Raw genomic sequence first — 21922 nt, forward strand, 5'->3', positions numbered from 1 at the left:
ATTATTTGCAGACTTATGCTCACCAAATTACATAAATCCATAATTGGTGACTGCAATATCCTTAGTCAAAGGTATTAGCATTCTCAGAACACTTTCAATATTTGAGAAGTCTAGATGAATGAAGACTACTTTGGAAGCCAATCCCCGTAATATCCTATATTAATGTTGCCAGGTAGCTTGAACCCATATAACAGCTTTTCATTGCATATGTAAGTGTCTATAAGAAAGAGAAACAGTGCTGAAGGCTAAAACTGATTCCAAAGATAATCGCTCATAATGTAGTTAACAGTGCAAATAGTGCAAGACCGTGGGAAGAAAGTAGAATAAAGTAGCCATGTTGCTTTCTTACCATGTCAAACCAGACACAGAAGGCACAGCTTACAAGAGCAGGCCCTGACTTTGCCGGCCACCAGGAAACACTGACTGTCGGGTAAACAGTAACTATCACATAGAAGCCTGCCTGGTTAGGGGCACCTGATCCCCAGCACTAATCCGCCCGGCAGACTTGTGTCGAGGTCTGGTGAGCCGGCCAGTCTGTGGACCACTGCGGCTGCGGTAGGGACGGAGCCTCTCCATCGTTTCTAGGCCCCCAGTTCATCTACATCTACATGGTTACTCTGCAATTCACACTTAAGTGCCTGGCAGAGGGTTCATCGAACCATTTTCATACTACTTCTCTACCATTCCACTCTTGAATGGTGCATGGGAAAAAGGAAAACCTAAGTCTTTCCATTTGAGCTCTGATTTCTCTTATTTTATTATGATAAATATTTTCGAATTTGGAAGAGAAAGTGATTGAAATTTGATAAATAGATCTGACCACAAAGAAAACTGCCTTTGTTTCAGTGACTGCCACCCTAACTCATGCATCATATCAGTGACACTCTTACCCCTATTGTGCGATAACACAAAACGAGCTACCCTTCTTTGCACTTTTTTGATGTTCTCCGTCAATCCTACCTGGTAAGGATCCCATGCCGCACAGCAATATTCCAGCAGAGGACGGACAATACAATACAATACAATCACACAGAAGCTGTGTCACAATGTACACATGACTAAGAGTGCTGGGTCACTCCCTTACGAAATAATTAACCAAAGTAGCAATGAAACTTTGTCAAAATGTTATGATGCTTTAAACCCAACAGACCATTCAACATGTGCTGTATACTATCTTTTTTGTATTTCCACTATCTCCAGTATACTCAAATCCTGGCCCTATTCTTTTCTATGAAGGATTATAAAATTTTCAGCAAGACTATGCCCCACTTCCCGTGCATGTGAGGTTAATGCAGATTTGGAATTTGTTAAATTAAGATGTTCCTGGAACCCTTTAACTGAAGCACCTACCGGTTTGTTCTATGTATTTTTTTGGGCAATCATTGCATTAGTTACAGTAAATACCCACTGAATTACATTTGTTGTAGGAAATAGTTTCTCTATGTCCGTGTTATGGATTAATGTAATTTTGCGAGTTAAGTCTGCATATAATGTTTATATAGTAGCACAAATCTGCAATACAGTTTATAATACTATTTCATTTCTTAAATATGTACATTTCACCTGAATTTGTGGCTGTAAGCCATGAAACCAGTAGTGTGCTCAATTAAAACCAAGTTATACCAGCTGTCAGCAGGGTTTTCATTCATCATGACCTTCAGCTGCTGCAGATGCCCTGCATGTAAAATTGTTTGTAAAACAGATGCTTATGAAAAGTGATGTTCATATAATTAGAAATGCCAGCTTCTGTACCTAAATTGGCTAATCTGTAACTATGACCTTGCAGAAGGTATCAATTTGCACTTATGAACAGATCAGTTGCATGTAACAAAGAGGGTTTACAGCTTAAGGGGTGACTAACAGACTGTCTGATGACACACTAAAATTAATAGCCACTTTGAGAGCAAATATTCTCATAGAAAGAAACAAGAAAGAAAACTTAACCAAACAAAACTCACATCTATGTCAGAGTCCTTCCCAGCAGAGGTGTATCTTCCTTTGGGTGGCTTAACTACTGTTGGAAATAACATATCAAACTTTGAAGTGTCTTCAATGTCATGCTCTTCCAGCTGCCATCCTGTTGACTCAAACATCTGGAAATGATAAAAGTGCAATATATTCAACAGTCTTCAATTAAAGTTAGATTAGAATATTATCAGTAAGGGTAAAGCAGTATTTTCATTCCAATAATGAAAATAATAAATCCATAAAAAGTTAATCTGTCATCAACCCAAGAGTTTTAACATCACTGTGTTTTACTAGGCATGGGCCTATTACAGGTGGTATGCCATTTCCTTCCTAGGACCTTTGAAGCTCGAACTGACTTACTCAGCCAGTAATTGGGAGACCTAAAGTTTAATGTGAATTACAAGCCATGGTGCACCTTGGCATTTTTCACATTAACAAACACTACCAGCGGTGAAAGAAGTGGAGAATGACAGATGAAATTTTTGGACTGACTGGGGAGCACACACATGACCTTGGATCCACAGTCTGGCACTTTACCACAATACATTTATATCGATCTTTAATATTTTTTCCAAGAATGAAATCTTTACTGAAACTAAGTGTGAGATAAAAAATGATGGTACTCCTCACAAAATAAACACTAGTAACAAAGATAGAAATTTGAAGAATCATGTTGTAAGCAGAGAGAGAACCCGCTTATTATCTTCCAACCATCATTTCCATTGGTATTTAATTTTGTATTGTATACAATTGCCAGTCAGTTTTATCCTACTCTGACTTGAGCATGAAGCTCTGTTTTTCTAAGCTTTTAAACCTCTGCTACTAAATAATATCCCAACATATAAGTTTGTTAGCAACAATCCACCACCATTTGAAAACAATGGTAACATTCATATAACACTTGAAGGAGAAATCTATAATCCTTTATGAAGACAAGTCATTGTTAAACATTATTACCAAGAACCTTGAAAAGTACTTAACCAATCTGCTTCACATTTTTACATGATACTCTAATAAACATTCAGACAGACACAGGCTACATATTTTTCTAATATATATGGAATATAAAGATATATTAGCAAAAATCTCAAATTTCCTTGACCTATTTACTTAAAATTTTTACACAATACTCTAATAATCTTTGGATGAACATAAGCTACATTATAAACTCTCTCTCTCTCTCTCTCTCTCTCTCTCCCCTCCCTTCCTCCCCCCCCCCCCCTGCCCTCTCTCTCTCTCTCTCTCTCTCTCTCTCTCTCTCTCTCTCTCTCTCTCTCTCTCTCCCTTCCTCTCTCCTCTCTAATAAAACCAATCTCCTCTCTCTCTCTCTCTCTCTCTCTCTCTCTCTCTCTCTCTCTCTCTCTCTCTCCCTCCCTCCTCTCTAATAAAACCAATCTCCAAAACTACTACACCGAATTTTCATGGGATTTTCACAAGTAACTTTAGCACAGATTGGCGGCAAGATATAGGTTTTATTTAATCATAATTGGAACAGGAAATAAGAAGATATCTTAATTTAAAGTATTATCTAAAATCATCTGCTCAGCTTAGTAATTCAGATGTTTAACCATCACAAAATAATACAGCGAAGAACCAATAGATGGTGCTTCCAGTTTTTTTAAACTCAGTGACAGGTATGTTTTCTGAACTGTATGTCAGTACAGAATTAAGCACAACAATCTTATCTTTATGAATACAAACTAACAGCGAATTTACTTGGCTAGTATATATAGAGTTACTGCTTTCAATTTCTGTATTTTAAAAAAACATAATGACACAGATTTCCTTTTTTTAATAGGTTTCATTTATATTCTTTGCTAGAAAAAGCATTTTGTTTACAAATAAAGATGCCTAGAAAATGATTGAGTTTTTCTGAATACACCAGAACAGCTAAATGACTGAGTGTATGCAGCTAAAGCTTCAATTGAAGATCACATGAGGCAAGACTTCCTGCAGCCTGAGAACATCAGGCTTTAACTCGCTCTTTGGAAACTCCTTCCAAAGGTGAGGCATGACGTAACTCTGATCAAGAGCATCATTCATTATCTTGTTTCTCAGAACCCTTCGTTCACAGCGGCTTAAAGTTACTTCTCTCCATCATCACAGAAGCAGAAATTTTGACAGGAAGTGGCCCTAGCAAGCTAGTTTTTATACCATGAATTCTGTTTACATCAAACAATTTACCATTTGACTTTAAACATGTACAATTCCACTGAGCTTATGTTATCTCATGGCCTTAGACAAAGTATAAAGCCAGGTGCTGTATGTTGTGGTCGTTGACCTCAGTGCCCGTTTCTTTTTGCATGTTCACCTCTATGTGGCACCTTCCCATGTAAGTTCAATTCAATTCAATTCAATAGTAAAACAAATAAGCTCTTTGTTCATACTATTCCTCAGCACAACACAGGCTGGAAATGGACAAATAAATTAGGGAGGGTTGTTGCATGGTATCTTTCTCATTACATAAAAAGTATCCACTCAAAATTTCATTAGTAATAGTATTGGCATTGGGCAAAAACTTGCATTCTTTTAGAAACACACAGTACGTTATATTAAAAATGATTTTTTTTTCTCTAAAATGGAAAACATGTGATTTGAAAAACAAGACTTACAGAAGTTTTGAAAAAATTGTATATTAACCAATTTGTGTTACAGTACACATTTGTGCCAGATAGCAATAGTACAACCTGCATGAAGCTGAATCTGCAAGATGAACTCACTGTTTAATAAATAAAGAGGAATGGCTGTAAAAGCTACTCGATATTTTACTTGTAGTGATGGTGTAACCAAGGCACTAACCCCCATCTGTGTACTGCCTTAATTGAATGCACAGTTGGCTTCAACTCTACTATGAATATAAGATAAATGATGAGCTTGAAAACATGATTCTTTTTTTATTTTATTTCTTTGTCTGGATGAGACACAAATAAAAATTTCTTGGTGCACTTGTTGTTAATTACAAAAGGATTACTCAATGAAGTAAAATAATTTTATTAAGCATAGAATAAACATTAAATTTATTTTAGAAAGAAATGGTTTATAGACCTGATGATATGGCAAGTTCCAAAAAGAGAGGTGGTTGTGTACGAGAAAGATTGTCCTCTGTGCCACTTTCATAAGGAAATAAATAATAATAGCAACATTAAATTTCATTTTAACCTTAAGAATATGAAATGGCTGTTCAGACATAATATGTAATATTAGCATGTATTGGTAGCAATTTCATATGTTACAAAGGGACAAATGAAAAATAGTTTCATGAATTTTTATGGATATGGAAAAAAGGAAAGTAGTTAGGTTGAAAATTTCTAATGCATATAGTTTTGCATAACTGAGCTTGCATAAATATGCACAATCTATGTATGACAGGGCTAATCTGTGAATGTTGTTTACCACAGACAGAAAATTGATTTTTTGCTATACACCCATTGTCTGCAAACATTTTACAAGTCGTGAGCTTTGTGTGTGATTATTAAATTTGTGTGAAATTTGGTGGTAGATTCTGATTTTATACTAAATATGGTAGCTGAAAAACCTTTAATAATGTGGTTATTCATGAACAAGAAGCTTTTAAGCTCATATGAGGCAACCATTAATTGAATTTGTAACCATCTAATGGCAGTTTCTGTGGCATATTTATTAGTTCCTCCGAGTCTAGGGGTTCCTAAACTGTCAAAATAATACTGACAGCTGCTTTCAAATTTTGTACAGTTGAAATTCTCAGTTGTTCACATAAGACAGAATGGATCCTCTAACTCAAGAGCAGAGCACATGCTAAAACTGTGGGCTGGACTGGGACTCAAGCCTGCATCCTTGCTTTTTGCAGTCAGTGTGCTACAAATGCTAATATCTGCGATTGCAGAAAGATATGTAAATAGCACAGTTTTAATAGCAGAAATGGAACAACCACTGGAAATACAACACCATATACAGAGGCAAAACAGCTTCAGTGGCACTGTTACAGTGACATTCCTATCTGTATCACTGTCGCTTCCTTTACAATAAATTAATGTTAATGTTCATTACAGACTTTTCGGAAGTTTTCTGAGAGATTAAAGAAAAGACTGATCTGTAAACACAAAGGGAAAATGAACACAAGCTATAGGTTAGAACAGAGTGTTTGAAGCTGCTAAGGTTTATGAACAGTACATCATTATTACAATTTACCACATCAACACTGTTACACACAATTATAGATATAAATCAAATAGTTGAATGAAAACTGGAGAGGTCGGATCTCTTTTGTCACTTAACAGCTAATAATAATGTCAAAGTGTGACAAGTATAAGGTAATGCATAATTAAATTATAATAAGCCATACCTTGAGATCTAAGGGTTCACCAGAAAGTTCACCATCAATTATTGTCAGAGAGTGACATGTAGCCATTCCAAACACAAATTCATCATTATTCAAACATGAGACAGCTCTCTGAGGTGTCAAGAATGTACTGTTTTGTACTGGTACAACACCCCACATATCCAGACCATCTTCTGTCAATGTGCCTGTCTGAAAAATAATAATAAACATCAAGAAACAAAACACCTCTGGACCTGCAATAATCCATATTTCCTGCAATTTTTTAACATGAAGTAAGGAATTGTAAGTAATAATAACAATTCATTACATAATGAAGAGAGACAAATTTATGTCTTACATGCAAATGTCTGTATTGGATACAACCATACATTTCAATCTGTGGCTTGATCAACAAAAATATATTTCAAAGAAGAATGTGTTCAAACTGCTCCGATATGTGACTTCCAAAATGTAATTTACTAATGTAATTCATTGTATCATATATACATTGTGATATTTTAGACATGGGCAGGAAGAAAGAAGGAATATTAGGAGTTAGCATCCTGTCAATGATAAGGTGATTAGAGATGAGATAATAAGTTCAGTTTGGGGAAGGATGGGAAAGGAAGTCAGCTGTGCCCATCCCAGCAATCTCCATGAAAGATTTTAGGGTAATCACAGAAAACCTAAACCTGGATAGCCAAACAAGGCTCTGGACCACAATCCTTCCAAATTTGAATCCAATGTCTTAACACTAGATAACCTGCTTGGTGAGAAGTGACAAATAATTGTCTCACAGTGTTTGGCTGGAGTCAGGTTACACCACAGTCCCATTACGTTGAGTGAGTTCCATATAAATGCAGTGGAATAATATCAGTTACATACTGAGGAATGAGTGCAACATCCTCTTACTGTGTTAAATGCAGTCTGTATTATACGAAACTAGTGCATAACAAAGAGTAAGTTCAGTGCAAGACTTATTTCTGGGCTACTTTGCCACACTAAAAATTGTGACAATATACTTCCAATTTTAGTTATAATTGGTGACCATAGACTGCATGAGAAGGTACTCTGTACTGCTGATGGTTCAAAACAAAGTTTTCTTTAGATTTAATTTTGAGTCGTCAGTCATGGTTGGTTGTAACTTATTGTAGTAATGGCACATCAAGGGTTAGGGGAGAATGCTATACCTAGAGCATAATGTACCTAGGAACACACAACATTTTCTGGTTGGTATTTCAGTCTTGTGATTGATTTTAGAATCATATGCAACAATACGCACTAGAGATCACCTTAAGCAGTTTCTGCCATTTTCTACAGTTTTTATTGTTGCTAGACATGAAGTTGTGTTTTGTGCAGCACTTGCAAATATTTTGAGTTTCATACGTATAAGTGCTGTATAATACATTACAGCAATTTGGAATATATTATTAATTCTTTAGTTACAGAATTTTATGTTAAGTAAAATTCTACATATTTTTAAAACTAGGTATAGGAGCACCATTCTGTACCTCGAAACAGAAGGAGGTATTTTACAATGGAACATGGGACATTTGCAAATTACCTGAGTTTCGTTAATGTTTTAACATTTTTACCTGTCATGAAAATGGGAATTTGTTTCAATTTCCAATAGCTTCAGTTTTTAAGCATTTTTAACCTGTAACTAAAGTCTGATAATACTTCTGCTTAATCTGATTTCACTTACTGATTACTGGTGTGTAATTGAGTGTAAATGTAATAGCAAGATCACTTAATACAGCACTGACACGATTTTCTCGACTGCAACACTTGTCAATTTCAATATAATATTTGTTCCTAGGTACATGACCATGTTGTACCTTGGAATATGTTTTTACATTTGGAACAACCTTAATTACTGGAGTAATTTTTGTAATTTCAGAAAAAGACTGCAGCATATAAAAAGTTAATGCAATCATTTAAAAATGGAATAAGAAACTATATTAAACTTCTACTACAGAGCTGGCTAGAGATGAAAATCTGAAATGAGTACCAATGTACAACACTCTCCCCTATTTGACCTAGCCTTCATCAAATTACTTGCTGCAAAACAGATGTTGAATGGCTTAGGTAATGAAGAACATACACAGTCCAGTCACATTAATGTGAATAACCACCTTTTGCAGCACGAACATGCAGGAAGAGGGTCAGTGAGGTTCTAGAAGGTACTGACAAAGATGTGGAGCCATGCCAACTCAAGTGCCATGGCCAGTTGCACTGGGATTCACAGCTGTGGATCCGTGGCACATGCAGCCCCGCAGAGGTGGTCCCACAGATTCTTGACTGGGTTTAAATGTGGCCATGGGAGTATGGTACACTCATCCTGATGCTCTTTGAACCACTAACACACACTGTGAGCTGTGCGACACGTTGCACTGTCCTGTTGGTAGATGCTGTTGTGCTCAGGAAAAACAAACTGTGTGCAGTGGTGGACATGGCCTCCAAGGATAGATGCAAACTTGTGTTGACCCACTATGCCCTTCAGAATGATGAGATCACCCAGGAAATGTCATGAATACATTCTCCAGACCATAACACTCCTTCTTCCAGCCTGGACAATTCTGATGATTGTTGCACTACACCAAAGGCCATCTGTCTGATGAAGCACAAAATGTGATTCATCTGAAAAAGGCAACCTGTCACCACTCAGTGGACATCCACTTGTGGTTCTGGCATGCAAATTCTGGTCTTCATCGCTGATGAACAGCAGTCAGCATGGTGCATGAACCAGATATCTGCTGCAGAGCCCCATAGACAGCAATGTCTGCTGAGCGGTCATTGTGGAGACACTGTAGGTAGCCCCTTGGTTCACCTGGGTGGTCAGTTGCTCAACAGTTGCATGTCCATTCACCTGTATACATCTCCACAATCGTAATTTACACCTGTCATCTATGGTTCTTGATTCACCATAGGTGCTTCAGTGCCTGTTTTGGATAGTGCCATTTTGTCATGCACAGTATACTTAAACCAAGACGGCATATGAACAGATTACAAACTTAGCCACTTCAGAAATGCTTCAGCCATTGGCCCAAAAGCAAATGCTCATGCCCTTTTGTATGTCAGATTAATGGCTCCATTTTTCACATTACGACAACAGTTGCACTGTTTCCTGCATCCCGGACACACTTTATATACCCTCCACTGCTAGTGCTGCCACCTGACATTTGTGTGTGGTTATTGCACATGGATGTCCAACATAGGTGGTGGTCACATTGGTGTGACTAGCTCCTGTAATTTTAGTTGTACTAATGTGTCCGGAAGTGTGCACTGTTATTATTAGACTAAGGGAAGGATGGTCACGAAAAGGGATTATACATACTTGTGAAAGGCAACAAGCACCACACATTGCCTCACTCAATCAGTCATGAAAATTACTGTTTAACTGCTCTTGATACTAAATTTTGGGTTTAAAGAAAGGAAAGAAAAAAAGACAAAAAAAAAAAAAAAAAAAGACAGGCTGCCCCACTACACTGGGGTTTTGTTAACATTCTTCTGCTTGAATAGGATGTTGAGTGGTGATTTCACACTTGTATGTGTAGGCTTCCACAGCTGTTATCACTGTCAGTGAAATTATTTAGGTCATGTGATCACATGATCAATATTTAAAATTATCCAACATTTTGGACACTGTTGCAAATGGCCTTACTCAGGGTGTTTTGCTTACTGCTGAATGAGAAAAATTTTACTTCTTGTATACTAGTGGAAGAAGCTATTTTAATGACTTGATAGGGTATTGAGGATGAGGAGGGGGGGGGGGGGACTGTTGGACATCATTTATTGGTGTTTACTTTATTTCTTGTTATCGGTAGAAATGGACTTACTTGATTGCCGTTTGCTTTATTTCTTGCCATTGGCACAAATAAGTGAATGGGAAATGGTTGGCAGTTGTGACATAGTGCTGTTTCTTGCTGCCTCATGGCGGCTGAGGCGTGCCAGTATTCTGTGTACCTATGGCTGCTGTGATCTCCCAATTACCTGTGTGAGCTCCTTTGTTTGAGCTGTTGTCCCACAGCACTGTTACTTCTGGCAACCAAGACGCTGAAGATCTGTCCTGTCTTCTCTATTCAGGTTAAAGGGTCACTTGGCTATTTCTACTGCCTCTCTAACCTTCCGCACAAGGTGCGTGGCTGTTTTCCTAGAATGTGGGCTTCTTCAAATGTTACTTTTATGCCGCACTTGTCCTGGTGTTCAACCACCGCTGACTTGGAGTGTTATCTTAAGACAAATGTATCTTTCATGTTAAGACACCTGTGGGCTAATTGGTCACCCTGCCTTGCATACATACACTAGATCACATTTGCAGTCAATTTCATAGACTCCAGCAGTATGTAGCATGTCAACTGCATCTTTTGTTGAAACAAGACATCTTTTACTTTGTTGCTCTTTGGAAAATTGGCTTGATACCTACTCGGCAGAGAGTTTTGCCCACATGCTCGGCAACCCCTTGTACGTATGGTAATAGGGCACTGTTTTGTGCTTCCTATTGCTCTCTCCTTCTCCTTTTGTCTTCATCATTTGTTGCCATAATTTTGCCTAACATCTTCATCCCATAACCACTGGCTCCAAAGATCAACCCAAGATTTCCTAGTTCTGCCTTCAGATGTTCTCCATTGCTGATTCTATGGGACCTCTTGGTTAATGTGTACAGGGTGGTTTTTTTTTTTTTTTTTTGCATAGGGAAGGAGGCATATAGGTACCTGTCCATGCTGGTGGTTTTTCTATCTACACTGTGGATAAGTTTACCATTAGGCTTTCGATAGACTTCGATGTCAAGGAAGGGCAGCACCTCAATCTTTTCTGTCCCCATAGTAAACTGGATTTTGCTGTGCTGCTGATTGAGGTGTTGGAAGTTCTACCTCTTCTCCTCCATGTGTCCAGATAACAATGACACACTTATTGAAATATTCCAAGCTATTATGCCAAAGTCAGATGACATTCATGTTGGAACCAAACATTTCGTCCCCATCTACAGGAGACACCTACAAGGGGTTTTTAGCTTTTCAAATGTCTGACACACACACTGGCTCACTATTGAATACAGTAAAGCACACTCCCACACAGAAGCATGAATTCACATGTTTCAAAAACCCTAGCACAATTGGTCATTGTCGGCTCCTGTCATCCAGATATTATCCAGTTCCACACCCTTCTCCTTCCAGCTAAAATTATTAGGGTGTTTAATATTCTCTATTGCCTCTCTGTACAGTCTCTCATAATACCGAGTTTGTTTGCATGGCCATCCTCCACAGCAAGCACAGAAATATTTGTTTTGTAAATAAAAAGTGCCTTCTCTTGCTGCACTGTATTTTATTCTCCCAGACGCATTTCACCTTTTCTAACTCTAAGGCACCATCAGTGGAATCTATACAGTTATGATACATTTTAATTTTGATATGTATTATTTGTGGATTATAAAACAATTCACTTCTTGCTTTTTATGTAAATAAGTGATTACTTATAGTTCTTCATGTTTTTAGTTGGCATCTGCATTTCCTCTCATCTGGTCACATGCTGGAGGTCACACTACTGTTCTATTTATGAAACATAAGCATTATGTGCTTATGTTTTGTAAATAGGCCAGATGAGAAGAAATGCAGGTACCAACTAAAAATGTTAAGAACTGTAAGTAATCACTTACTTACTTAAAAAGCAAGAAGTGAACTGTTTTATAATCTATGAATAGCACATACCAAAAGAAAAGTGTATCATAACTGTATCATTTTAGATCCCACCAATGAGGCCTTAAAGAGAAAAAAGGTGAAATGCACCTGGGAGAATAAAATACAGTGTAGCAAGAGAAGGCATTGTTTTTATTTACAAAACAAATATTTCATAATACCACTTGTGGCTGCCAGTACCTGAGCCTGATCATATCATATCTAGTTGTCTCCTGGCTGCAAATCATGTTCCACAACAGCTGATCTGCCTGTTTCTCACCTTTTAGCATCTGCCTTTCCTACAATTAACTTCATGAGACCACTCCACTTCAGATCATTCTGGATAGTTACTCTTAGGTATTTAATGGTTGTTACTGTTTCCAGCCCCCCCCCCCCCCCCGCCCCCATGAACAATGGACCTTGCCGTTGGTGTATCAACGATACAGATAGCCATACCGTAGGTGCAACCACAATGGAGGGGTATCTGTTGAGAGGCCAGACAAACGTGTGGTTCCTGAAGAGGGGCAGCAGTCTTTTCAGTAGTTGCAGGGGCAACAGTCTGGATGATTGACTGATCTGGCTTTGTAACATTAACCAAAACGGCCTTGCTGTGCTGGTACTGCGAACGGCTGAAAGCAAGGGGAAACTACGGCCGTAATTTTTCCCGAGGGCATCCAGCTTTACTGTATGATTAAATGATGATGGCGTCCTCTTGGGTAAAATATTCCAGAGGTAAAATAGTCCCCCATTCGGATCTCCGGGCAGGGACTACTCAAGAGGACGTCGTTATCAGGAGAAAGAAAACTGGCGTTCTACAGATCGGAGTGTGGAATGTCAGATCTCTTAATTGAGCAGGTAGGTTAGAAAATTTAAAAAGGGAAATGGACAGGATCAAGTTAGATATAGTGGGAATTAGTAAAGTTCGGTGGCAGGAGGAACAAGACTTTTGGACAGGTGAAAACAGGGTTATAATTACAAAATCAAATAGGGGTAATGCAGGAGTAGGTTTAATAATGAGTAAAAAAAATAGGAGTGCGGGTAAGCTACTACAAACAGCATAGTGAATGCATTATTGTGGCCAAGATAGACATGAAGCCCACGCCTACTACAGTAGTACAAGTTTATATGCCAACTAGCTCTGCAGATGACAAAGAAATTGATGAAATGTATGATGAGATAAAAGAAATTATTCAGGTAGTGAAGGGAGACGAAAATTTAATAGTCATGGGTGACTGGAATGCAAGAGTAGGAAAAGGGAGAGAAGGAAACATAGTAGGTGAATATGGATTGGGGCTAAGAAATGAAAGAGGAAGCCGTCTGGTAGAATTTTGCATAGAGCATAACTTAATCATAGCTAACACTTGGTTCAAGAATCATAAAAGAAGGTTGTATACCTGGAAGAATCCTGGAGATACTAAAAGGTATCAGATAGATTATATAATGGGAAGACAGAGATTTAGGAACCAGGTTTTAAATTGTAAGACATTTCCAGGGGCAGATGTGGATTCTGACCACAATCTATTGGTTATGAACTGCAGATTGAAACTGAAGAAACTGCAAAAAGGTGGGAATTTAAGGAGATGGGACCTGGATAAACTGAAAGAACCAGAGGTTGTAGAGAGTTTCAGGGAGAGCATAAGGGAACAATTGACAGGAATGGGGGAAAGAAATACAGTAGAAGAAGAATGGGCAGCTCTGAGGGATGAAGTAGTGAAGGCAGCAGACGATCAAGTAGGTAAAAAGACGAGGGCTAATAGAAATCCTTGGGTAACAGAAGAAATATTGAATTTAATTGATGAAAGGAGAAAATATAAAAATGCAGTAAATGAGGCAGGCAAAAAGGAATACAAACGTCTCAAAAATGTTATCGACAGGAAGTGCAAAATGGCTAAGCAGGGATGGCAAGAGGACAAATGTAAGGATGTAGAGGCTTGTCTCACTAGGGGTAAGATAGATACTACCTACAGGAAAATTAAAGAGACCTTTGGAGAGAAGAGAACCACTTGTATGAATATCAAGAGCTCAGATGGCAACTCAGTTCTAAGCAAAGAAGGGAAGGGAGAAAGGTGGAAGGAGTATATAGAGGGTTTATACAAGGGCGATGTACTTGAGGACAATATTATGGAAATGGAAGAGGATGTAGATGAAGATGAAATGGGAGATAAGATACTGCGTGAAGAGTTTGACAGAGCACTGAAAGACCTGAGTCGAAACAAGGCCCCGGGAGTAGACAACATTCCATTAGAACTACTGATGGCCTTGGGAGAGCCATTCATGACAAAACTCTACCATCTGGTGAGGAAGATGTATGAGACAGGCGAAATACCCTCAGACTTCAAGAAGAATATAATAATTCCAATCCCAAAGAAAGCAGGTGTTGACAGATGTGAAAATTACCGAACTATCAGTTTAATAAGTCACAGCTGTAAAATAATAACGCGAATTCTTTACAGACGAATGGAAAAACTGGTAGAAGTGGACCTCGGGGAAGATCAGTTTGGATTCCGTAGAAACATTGGAACACGTGAGGCAATACTAACCTTAAGACTTATCTTAGAAGAAAGATTAAGAAAAGGCAAACCTACGTTTCTAGCATTTGTAGACTTAGAGAAAGCTTTTGACAATGTTAACTGGAATACTCTCTTTCAAATTCTGAAGGTGGCAGGGGTAAAATACAGGGAGCGAAAGGCTATTTACAATTTGTACAGAAACCAGATGGCAGTTATAAGAGTCAAGGGGCATGAAAGGGAAGCAGTGGTTGGGAAAGGAGTGAAACAGGGTTGTAGCCTCTCCCCGATGTTATTCAATCTGTATATTGAGCAAGCAATAAAGGAAACAAAAGAAAAGTTCGGAGTAGGTATTAAAATCCATGGAGAAGAAATAAAAACTTTGAGGTTCGCCGATGACATTGTAATTCTGTCAGAGACAGCAAAGGACTTGGAAGAGCAGTTGAACGGAATGGACAGTGTCTTGAAAGGAGGGTATAAGATGAACATCAACAAAAGCAAAACGATGATAATGGAATGTAGTCGAATTAAGTTGGGTGATGCTGAGGGAATTAGATTAGGAAATGAGACACTTAAAGTAGTAAAGGAGTTTTGCTATTTAGGGAGCAAAATAACTGATGATGGTCGACGTAGAGAGGATATAAAATGTAGACTGGCAATGGGAAGGAAAGCGTTTCTGAAGAAGAGAAATTTGTTAACATCGAGTATAGATTTAAGCGTCAGGAAGTCGTTTCTGAAAGTATTTGTATGGAATGTAGCCATGTATGGAAGTCAAACATGGACGATAACTAGTTTGGACAAGAAGAGAATAGAAGCTTTCGAAATGTGGTGCTACAGAAGAATGCTCAAGATAAGGTGGGTAGATTACGTAACTAATGAGGAGGTATTGAATAGAATTGGGGAGAAGAGAAGTTTGTGGCACAACTTGACTAGAAGAAGGGATCGGTTGGTAGGACATGTTCTGAGACATTGAGGGATCATCAATTTAGTATTGGAGGGCAGCGTGGAGGGTAAAAATCGTAGAGGGAGGCCAAGAGATGAATACACTAAGCAGATTCAGAAGACTGTAGGCTGCAGTAAGTACTGGGAGATGAAGAAGCTTGCACAAGATAGGGTAGCATGGAGAGCTGCATCAAACCAGTCTCAGGACGGAAGACAACAACAACAACTGTTTCCAGTGATTTTTCATTACAAAGATAATAAATTGCCTTAAGTGGTCACCATAGCTGACTACCAGGCAGAGGACCCTGGTTCAATTCCTGGTACTGACAGGAATTTTATTAGGTGGAAGGACTGGAACAAGGTGCACTCAGTCCTGTGATGCCAACTGAACAGCTACTTGACTGAGTAGTAGCAGCTCCAGGTCACAAAGACTGATAATGGCCAGGAGAGCAGTGTGCTGACCCCACAACCCTCCATACTGCATCCAGATGCCACTGATGGATGTCCAGTAAAAATGGGCTTCAAAGTGCATACCTTAAGAGCTATGAGCACTTGTTCATATTTGCTACTGTGAAACACATCGCTTCTGATGAAAAAGTTGTCATAGTTCTTATGATATCCATTTTACAGCCCATGTTTACTTGACAATTTTTTATTGTTTTGATCCATAGTACCACCTCCCAAAATATAGAAAAGGTCTGTTAAATGCAAACAAACTTGAAAAAACAGTTGAAAATGAGATGCAACATACGAAACTGCAAGATGAATTTGACACAGTGCTGAATTTGACAGAGCACAGTTGATACAAGGCCTGTGAAGTAGACGACATTCCCTTAGGGTTATTGAGGTCCTTTGGAGTATAACAAAACTGTTCCACTTGGTATGCTAATTAATGAGACAGGAAATACATCCTCAGACTTCAAGAAGCATGTTTTAGTTTTTTGAATGGTAGGCTGCTAGCAAATATTGATAAGTTCTGAAGTAGCTTGAAAGTCATACTTTATTAACACAGCACAGAAAGAATTACATTCAACGTAAGGTAGTTTCTGAATGGTAACCTTCTGAATGGTACAACCGAATGGGATCCTTCTGATCTGGTAATGCTGCAGATCCTGCAATGAGGAAAAGCAGTGTTAACTGACATCCACAGAGAAGTGGTGATTCCCCTGGGCGATGTACGCTGCCCCTGGAATGTGGGCCCCAAGGTTGTGAAATGGTTTGTGGAGAGGGAATGGATGAAGAGGGCACGGCCTGAAAATGAGAACAAAAGCGCAAGACTGTAGTGGGGGTGATGAGGGTACAAAATGTTGTGCTGCCATCATAAGGGAGGCCGGCCATGGCTTAATCTCCCTGGCAAAGGTGCAAGGCATCACTGGGAAGGGTGGCAGGAGAGGTGAGGAGCCGGGAAAGGGAGGAGAATGCACCTGGAGGATGGAGACTGGTGCATCACATTGCCACAGGTGATGAAAAAGGCTCGTGCCCGAAGAGCAGAGACGGGCCCTGGGATGGCGGAGGCACTGTAGGCACTGAAGACTTGCAGGAAGAGCACAACAGCAAGATGAGGAACACAGCAGTGGGCCTGTGGTGGCGGACTTCCTGTGGCTCTCAAAGCAGTGAGTGAGGAGCATTATGAGAGGGAGGGCTGTTTGGAGGTAGAAAAGCTGGGATGTGATGTATGTCGGACAATGAAAGGAGGGCCAGTAGGGAAGCCCAGAGTGGCCAGAAGGTCATTGCCACGGTATGCACGGGAGCACTGGAGGAAGCACAGAAACCAGCACATAGTCGTAAGTCAGCCAGAAGACAGGAGGTACGGAATGTTACAACACCCTCATAAGGGAGGCCAGCCATTGCTACACCTTCAAGGTGAAGATGTGAAGCACACATGGGGGACGGCTTGACGGGTTCAGTCAAAGTGGGGTCGCATCTGGACGATGCGACTATGATGGTGGTAAACGAGCCATCCATTGTGTGTTGATATTGCCTGCATGGAAGAAGGGAGTGGTCATACCACTAGAGAAAGTGATGGAGCCAGCACAATGTCACATGGAACCCAGACACGAAATGGCACAAAGTGCTAAACCACCCTCACGAGGAAGGCCGGCTATGGCAGTACCTTCGTGGCAAAGGCACAATGCACGGTGGCAGCATCGGATGAGGCCGGAGGAGGATGGCATCAGTGCAGGACATGGCAGCGCAAAAGTTCAGATGCTGGGATTGGGAATGTTGACTGTATGCTCATTGTCATTCGATGTGCTGCACCACACTTGTACAGAAGGCTGACCGTGACTGCATCATCACAGGAGCAGCTTCAGGTGCACCTCAGGTGAGAACAGAAGTCAGGTGATGGATGAGCCCTGATGCTGTGTGAAGAAGGTTGACTACGGCTGCATCCCACAGGCACAAAGCGCAGGAGCAGCATCAAGTGCTGCTGAGGGAGGGGGAGGAGGAATGCAGATGTGAACTTTGGTGCCGACTAGTGTGGTGTGCCACTCTCATGACGAGAACGACCGTAGCTCCATCTTCTTACCGAAGGTGTGAAGCACTGGGTGCACCATCGGGCTCGTGGCCACAGGAGGGCAGCGGTCAGCTAGTAGATGAGGTCCACTGGAGTGGGATCCACACTGCTAAGTGATATGTCTAGGGCTGTACCACCTTTGTGAGGAAAGCTGTCCACGGCTGCATCTTCTCGGTGATGGTGCGAAGCGGCAACACAATATCGGGCAAAGCTGAGGGAAAGGGAGAGGACCGGGAGTGGGGGTGGAGAGCGGAGGAGGGGGGGGGGGGGGGGGGTAGCCAGGTAGGACAATGATGGCAAACGACCCCTGGTGCTGCAAATTTTTTAGAAACTTATCCTCATCAACAACTTTTGGGTCGGAGCAATGCTACCCTCGAGAAGAGGTCTGGTCACGGCTCTAATGTGCGGAGCAGTGGAAGCAGCGCTGGACACAGCTGAAGGGGAGGTCGCGACTGGGTGGTGGATAAGATCACACGCTGCAATTATCCAACTTCATCCTCACTGTCAATTTTAGTGTCCTGATTGTTAGGCTGCATGCAAATAATGATTATTTCCCAAATAGCATGAAAGTAACACTTTATTAACACAGCGTGGAAAGGACAAAGTTCAACATAACATAGTTTCTGAAGGGTACAATGAAAGGGATCCTCCTGATCTGGTAATATGGCACAGCCAAGGGTCCATTGTGGCCTGGGTCATGACACAGGTTTTGATGCTAGTCGACTGTTATGTGGGTCACGAGGGTAACTGCGATAGGTACTGAGTCTGAGGAAAGTCAGTGTGGGATGGCGGTAGGTCAGTGCTGGATAGGTTAAGACCCCAAAAATTACAACTGGCAAATCAATGCATCACAGCTGATGTGAGCTCCAAATGATGGGCCGTGACACAGGCAGCAAGACTGGAGCATGAGCTGGTGTACTGCTGCCTGTTTGCAGTCGAGGGCATCTTTATAGGCAGTGGGCAGAAGCATATTGTGCAGTGCTCAATGAGCACACCATGGAGGATGCAACATAGTCCCTGTGACGTCAGAACTGCTGTCACCAATGTGCACGCTACTTGATAGTGAGACTGGCACCCTTGGTGGCACCTAGCAGAGGTCGGCACATCAACAGGTGTATTACAGATTGTCTGCAGTAACATTTCCATGACACGCAGTGTACTAGTGATGCCTGGTGCACGATTGTCTCCAGTGGAGGAGAGCCTACAGTACTGTAGCAGGCTACCTGCTGGTTGCGGGCACTGTTTGGTTTGGTTGGTTTGATTTTTAAAGGGTGGTCATCGGTCTCCAGGCATTGTGCTGGAAGCTGAAGTGACCAGAGTATGGCCAGGTACATGGCAAATGTAATAATTCCAGTTCCAAAAGAGGTAGTTGCTGACAGGTATGAATATTACAGAACTATCTGTTCAGTAAGTTATGGTTACAAAATACTGACACAATTTATTTACAAAAGAATGGAAAGACTGGTAGAAGCTGACATCAGGGAAGATCAGTTTGGGTTCTGGTAAAATGAGGCAACACAAGAGGCAATACTGATCCTATGACTTACGTTAGAAGACTGACTGAAGCATTTACAAATTTAGTTCAGACTTTCAACAAGTCAACAGGAAAACACTTTTTGTAATTCTGAAGGCAGTGGGGGTAAAATATTGGAAGCAAAAAGTTATGTACAACTTGTACAGAAACCAGATCGCAGTTATAAGAGTTGAAGAACATGACAAGGGGCCAGAAGTTGAGATGGGGTTGTAGCCTCCCCCAATGTTACTCAATCTGTACACCGAGCAAACATTAAAGGGAATTAATAAGAAATTTGGAAAAGGGAGAATAAGTTAAAACTTTATTGTCTGCTGACTTGCCCACAAATGGCATAGGTGCCAGGTTTGAGACCCAGTCCTGCACACAGTTTTAATCTGCCAGGAAGTTGTGACATTGTCATTCTTTCAGAGGCAGCTAAGGACTTGTAAGATCAACTGGACAGTGTGCTGAAAAGAGATTATAAGGTGAACAGCAACAAAAATAAAACAAGTGTAATGGTTGTAGCAAAAATAAACCAGGTGATACTGATGAAATTAGATTATGAAATGAGACATAAAAATAGTAGATGAGTTTTGCTATTTGGAAAGCAAGATAGCTGCAGATGGTCAAAACAGACGGGATATAAAATGCAGACACACAAGAGCAAGACAGTTGTTCTTGAAAAACAAAAAATATTTTATCATCTAACATAAATTTAAGTTTTAGGAAATATTTCCTGAAACTAATTGTCTGGAGTGTAGCCTTATGTTGAGGTGAAACACTGATGATAAGCAACATAGACAAGAGGAGAATAGAAGTTTTTGAAATGTGGTGTTACAGCAGAATGTTGAGGCAGAGCTTATCAGCTTGGCCTTTGGGACAAAGAATTCATGGATTTAGCAGACCATTTCTTGGGAGCTACCTGGTTTATCATGGTGGACGCGTTATAAAATTTTCTGTACTTAGTACAGATGACATCCACCACATTAGCAGTAATGACCAAAGCCTTGGCAAAAATATATGCAGTAGAGGAGGCATCTATGACCATAATCTTAGAAAAAATTGCCTCACTTCACAGTTACAAGATTTGCAGTATTTTGCAAAAGAAATTGAATCAAGCACATTCTCACCTCACTGCAGAACCGAGCTTCTGATGATGAAGCTGTATTAATAATGAAAACATTTAAAACACATATAAGGGAAGCTTTGAATAACATTTCCAGAGGAGATACTCTCACCAGTTTTTTGAGCATATATAGATCCATACGAACGAAAGCAGCAACCCAACTGATCTGCATGGATGGAGGTATTGGACCCTTTCTGGCCCACACCAGTGGCCCTGAAACACTGGTAATGACCCTACTTCCAAGCTGGCTGAGCAGTTTATGACTGCACCTATGAGCACTCACCAGAATGGATACCTGCCAGCATTGGGGGTCTCTAAGGCCAGAAGCTGCTATACATCAAATGCAACCAGAACCAACTGTGGTCATGATGGCTCAGTAAATACATACAGCCAAGCCAGGAATCAGCTTCCAGGCTCCAGCATGCTGCCTCTATCAGACAGATCACTGTAGCACCACTCGACCCAAGTCTCAAGGGCCACCCCATCGGCACAGGCTGTGATAAATGGATAGCTGCTACAGCCTTCAGCAGTGTGCATAGTGTCTTTGTTATGTGCTGTCACATACACTTTCTGCCTGCACAGGTATCAGCTAGAGTAAAACTGCACCCAGATATGACATGGGGCACAATTTGGGATCCCACAGAGGCAGAACAACTGTTTCATCCATGTAGGTTCCTACACCATCTACAGAGACCACATCACCATCAGTACAGCCCACAGTAGAGGACATGCCACCCATCACATAGAACCATTAGCAGTTATTCCATTGGTAGCTTCTCACTTAACTCATTGGTCATGCCATAAGATTGGTTGGCCAGTTGAACATGAGAGGGGACTTACATGCCAACCTGACACTGTGATGACGTCAGTCAAAGAATCAGCAACTGCCTCTATCAGACAGATCACTGTAGCACCACTAGACCCAAGTCTCAAGGGCCACCCCATCGGCACAGGCTGTGATAAATGGACAGCTGCTACAGCCTTCAGCAGTGTGCATAGTGTCTTTGTTATGTGCTGTCACTGTTCTTACATTGTGGATCACTCATAACTTGATTAGTGTACAGTTTATATAGAGACTCAGGACTCTAGTTTTCTTTCTTGTTGGTGGTCTTGAGTTGGTATTGTATGGGTTATGATTTATGTTACCTAATGAAGTTATTATCCCATTACTTAATGGAGAAATATATCAATGGTAGGGGCAGTTGACCATTCAGATTCAGCACAACTTGGAAATATAGAAAGGTCTTGATCACACAATTATTTATTAAGCAATATATGTTTCAAAATTTCATCAACAGAAAGAAGCTGTGGTACAAAAAAATTAATGATCACAAATAAACACATAAGTATGTACAGTAGAGATCCATATACAGAATTTT

General features: G+C 40.4%; 1 protein-coding gene across 1 annotated transcript in view; it reads right to left on the reverse strand.

The window, feature by feature from the left end:
* Window positions 1-21922, reverse strand: part of LOC124554709 (polyamine-transporting ATPase 13A3) — a 186329-nt gene that overhangs the window by 49405 nt on the left and 115002 nt on the right. Inside the window, exons 12-13 of the mRNA XM_047128348.1 lie at window positions 6290-6475; window positions 1959-2093 (exon numbers count right to left, since the gene is read on the reverse strand). Coding sequence (XP_046984304.1) covers window positions 1959-2093; window positions 6290-6475 — 321 coding nt within the window. The remainder of the gene's footprint in view (window positions 1-1958; window positions 2094-6289; window positions 6476-21922) is intronic.

Source organism: Schistocerca americana, chromosome X (genome assembly GCF_021461395.2).
Source record: "Schistocerca americana isolate TAMUIC-IGC-003095 chromosome X, iqSchAmer2.1, whole genome shotgun sequence".
Classification (NCBI taxonomy): Eukaryota; Metazoa; Arthropoda; class Insecta; order Orthoptera; family Acrididae; genus Schistocerca; species Schistocerca americana.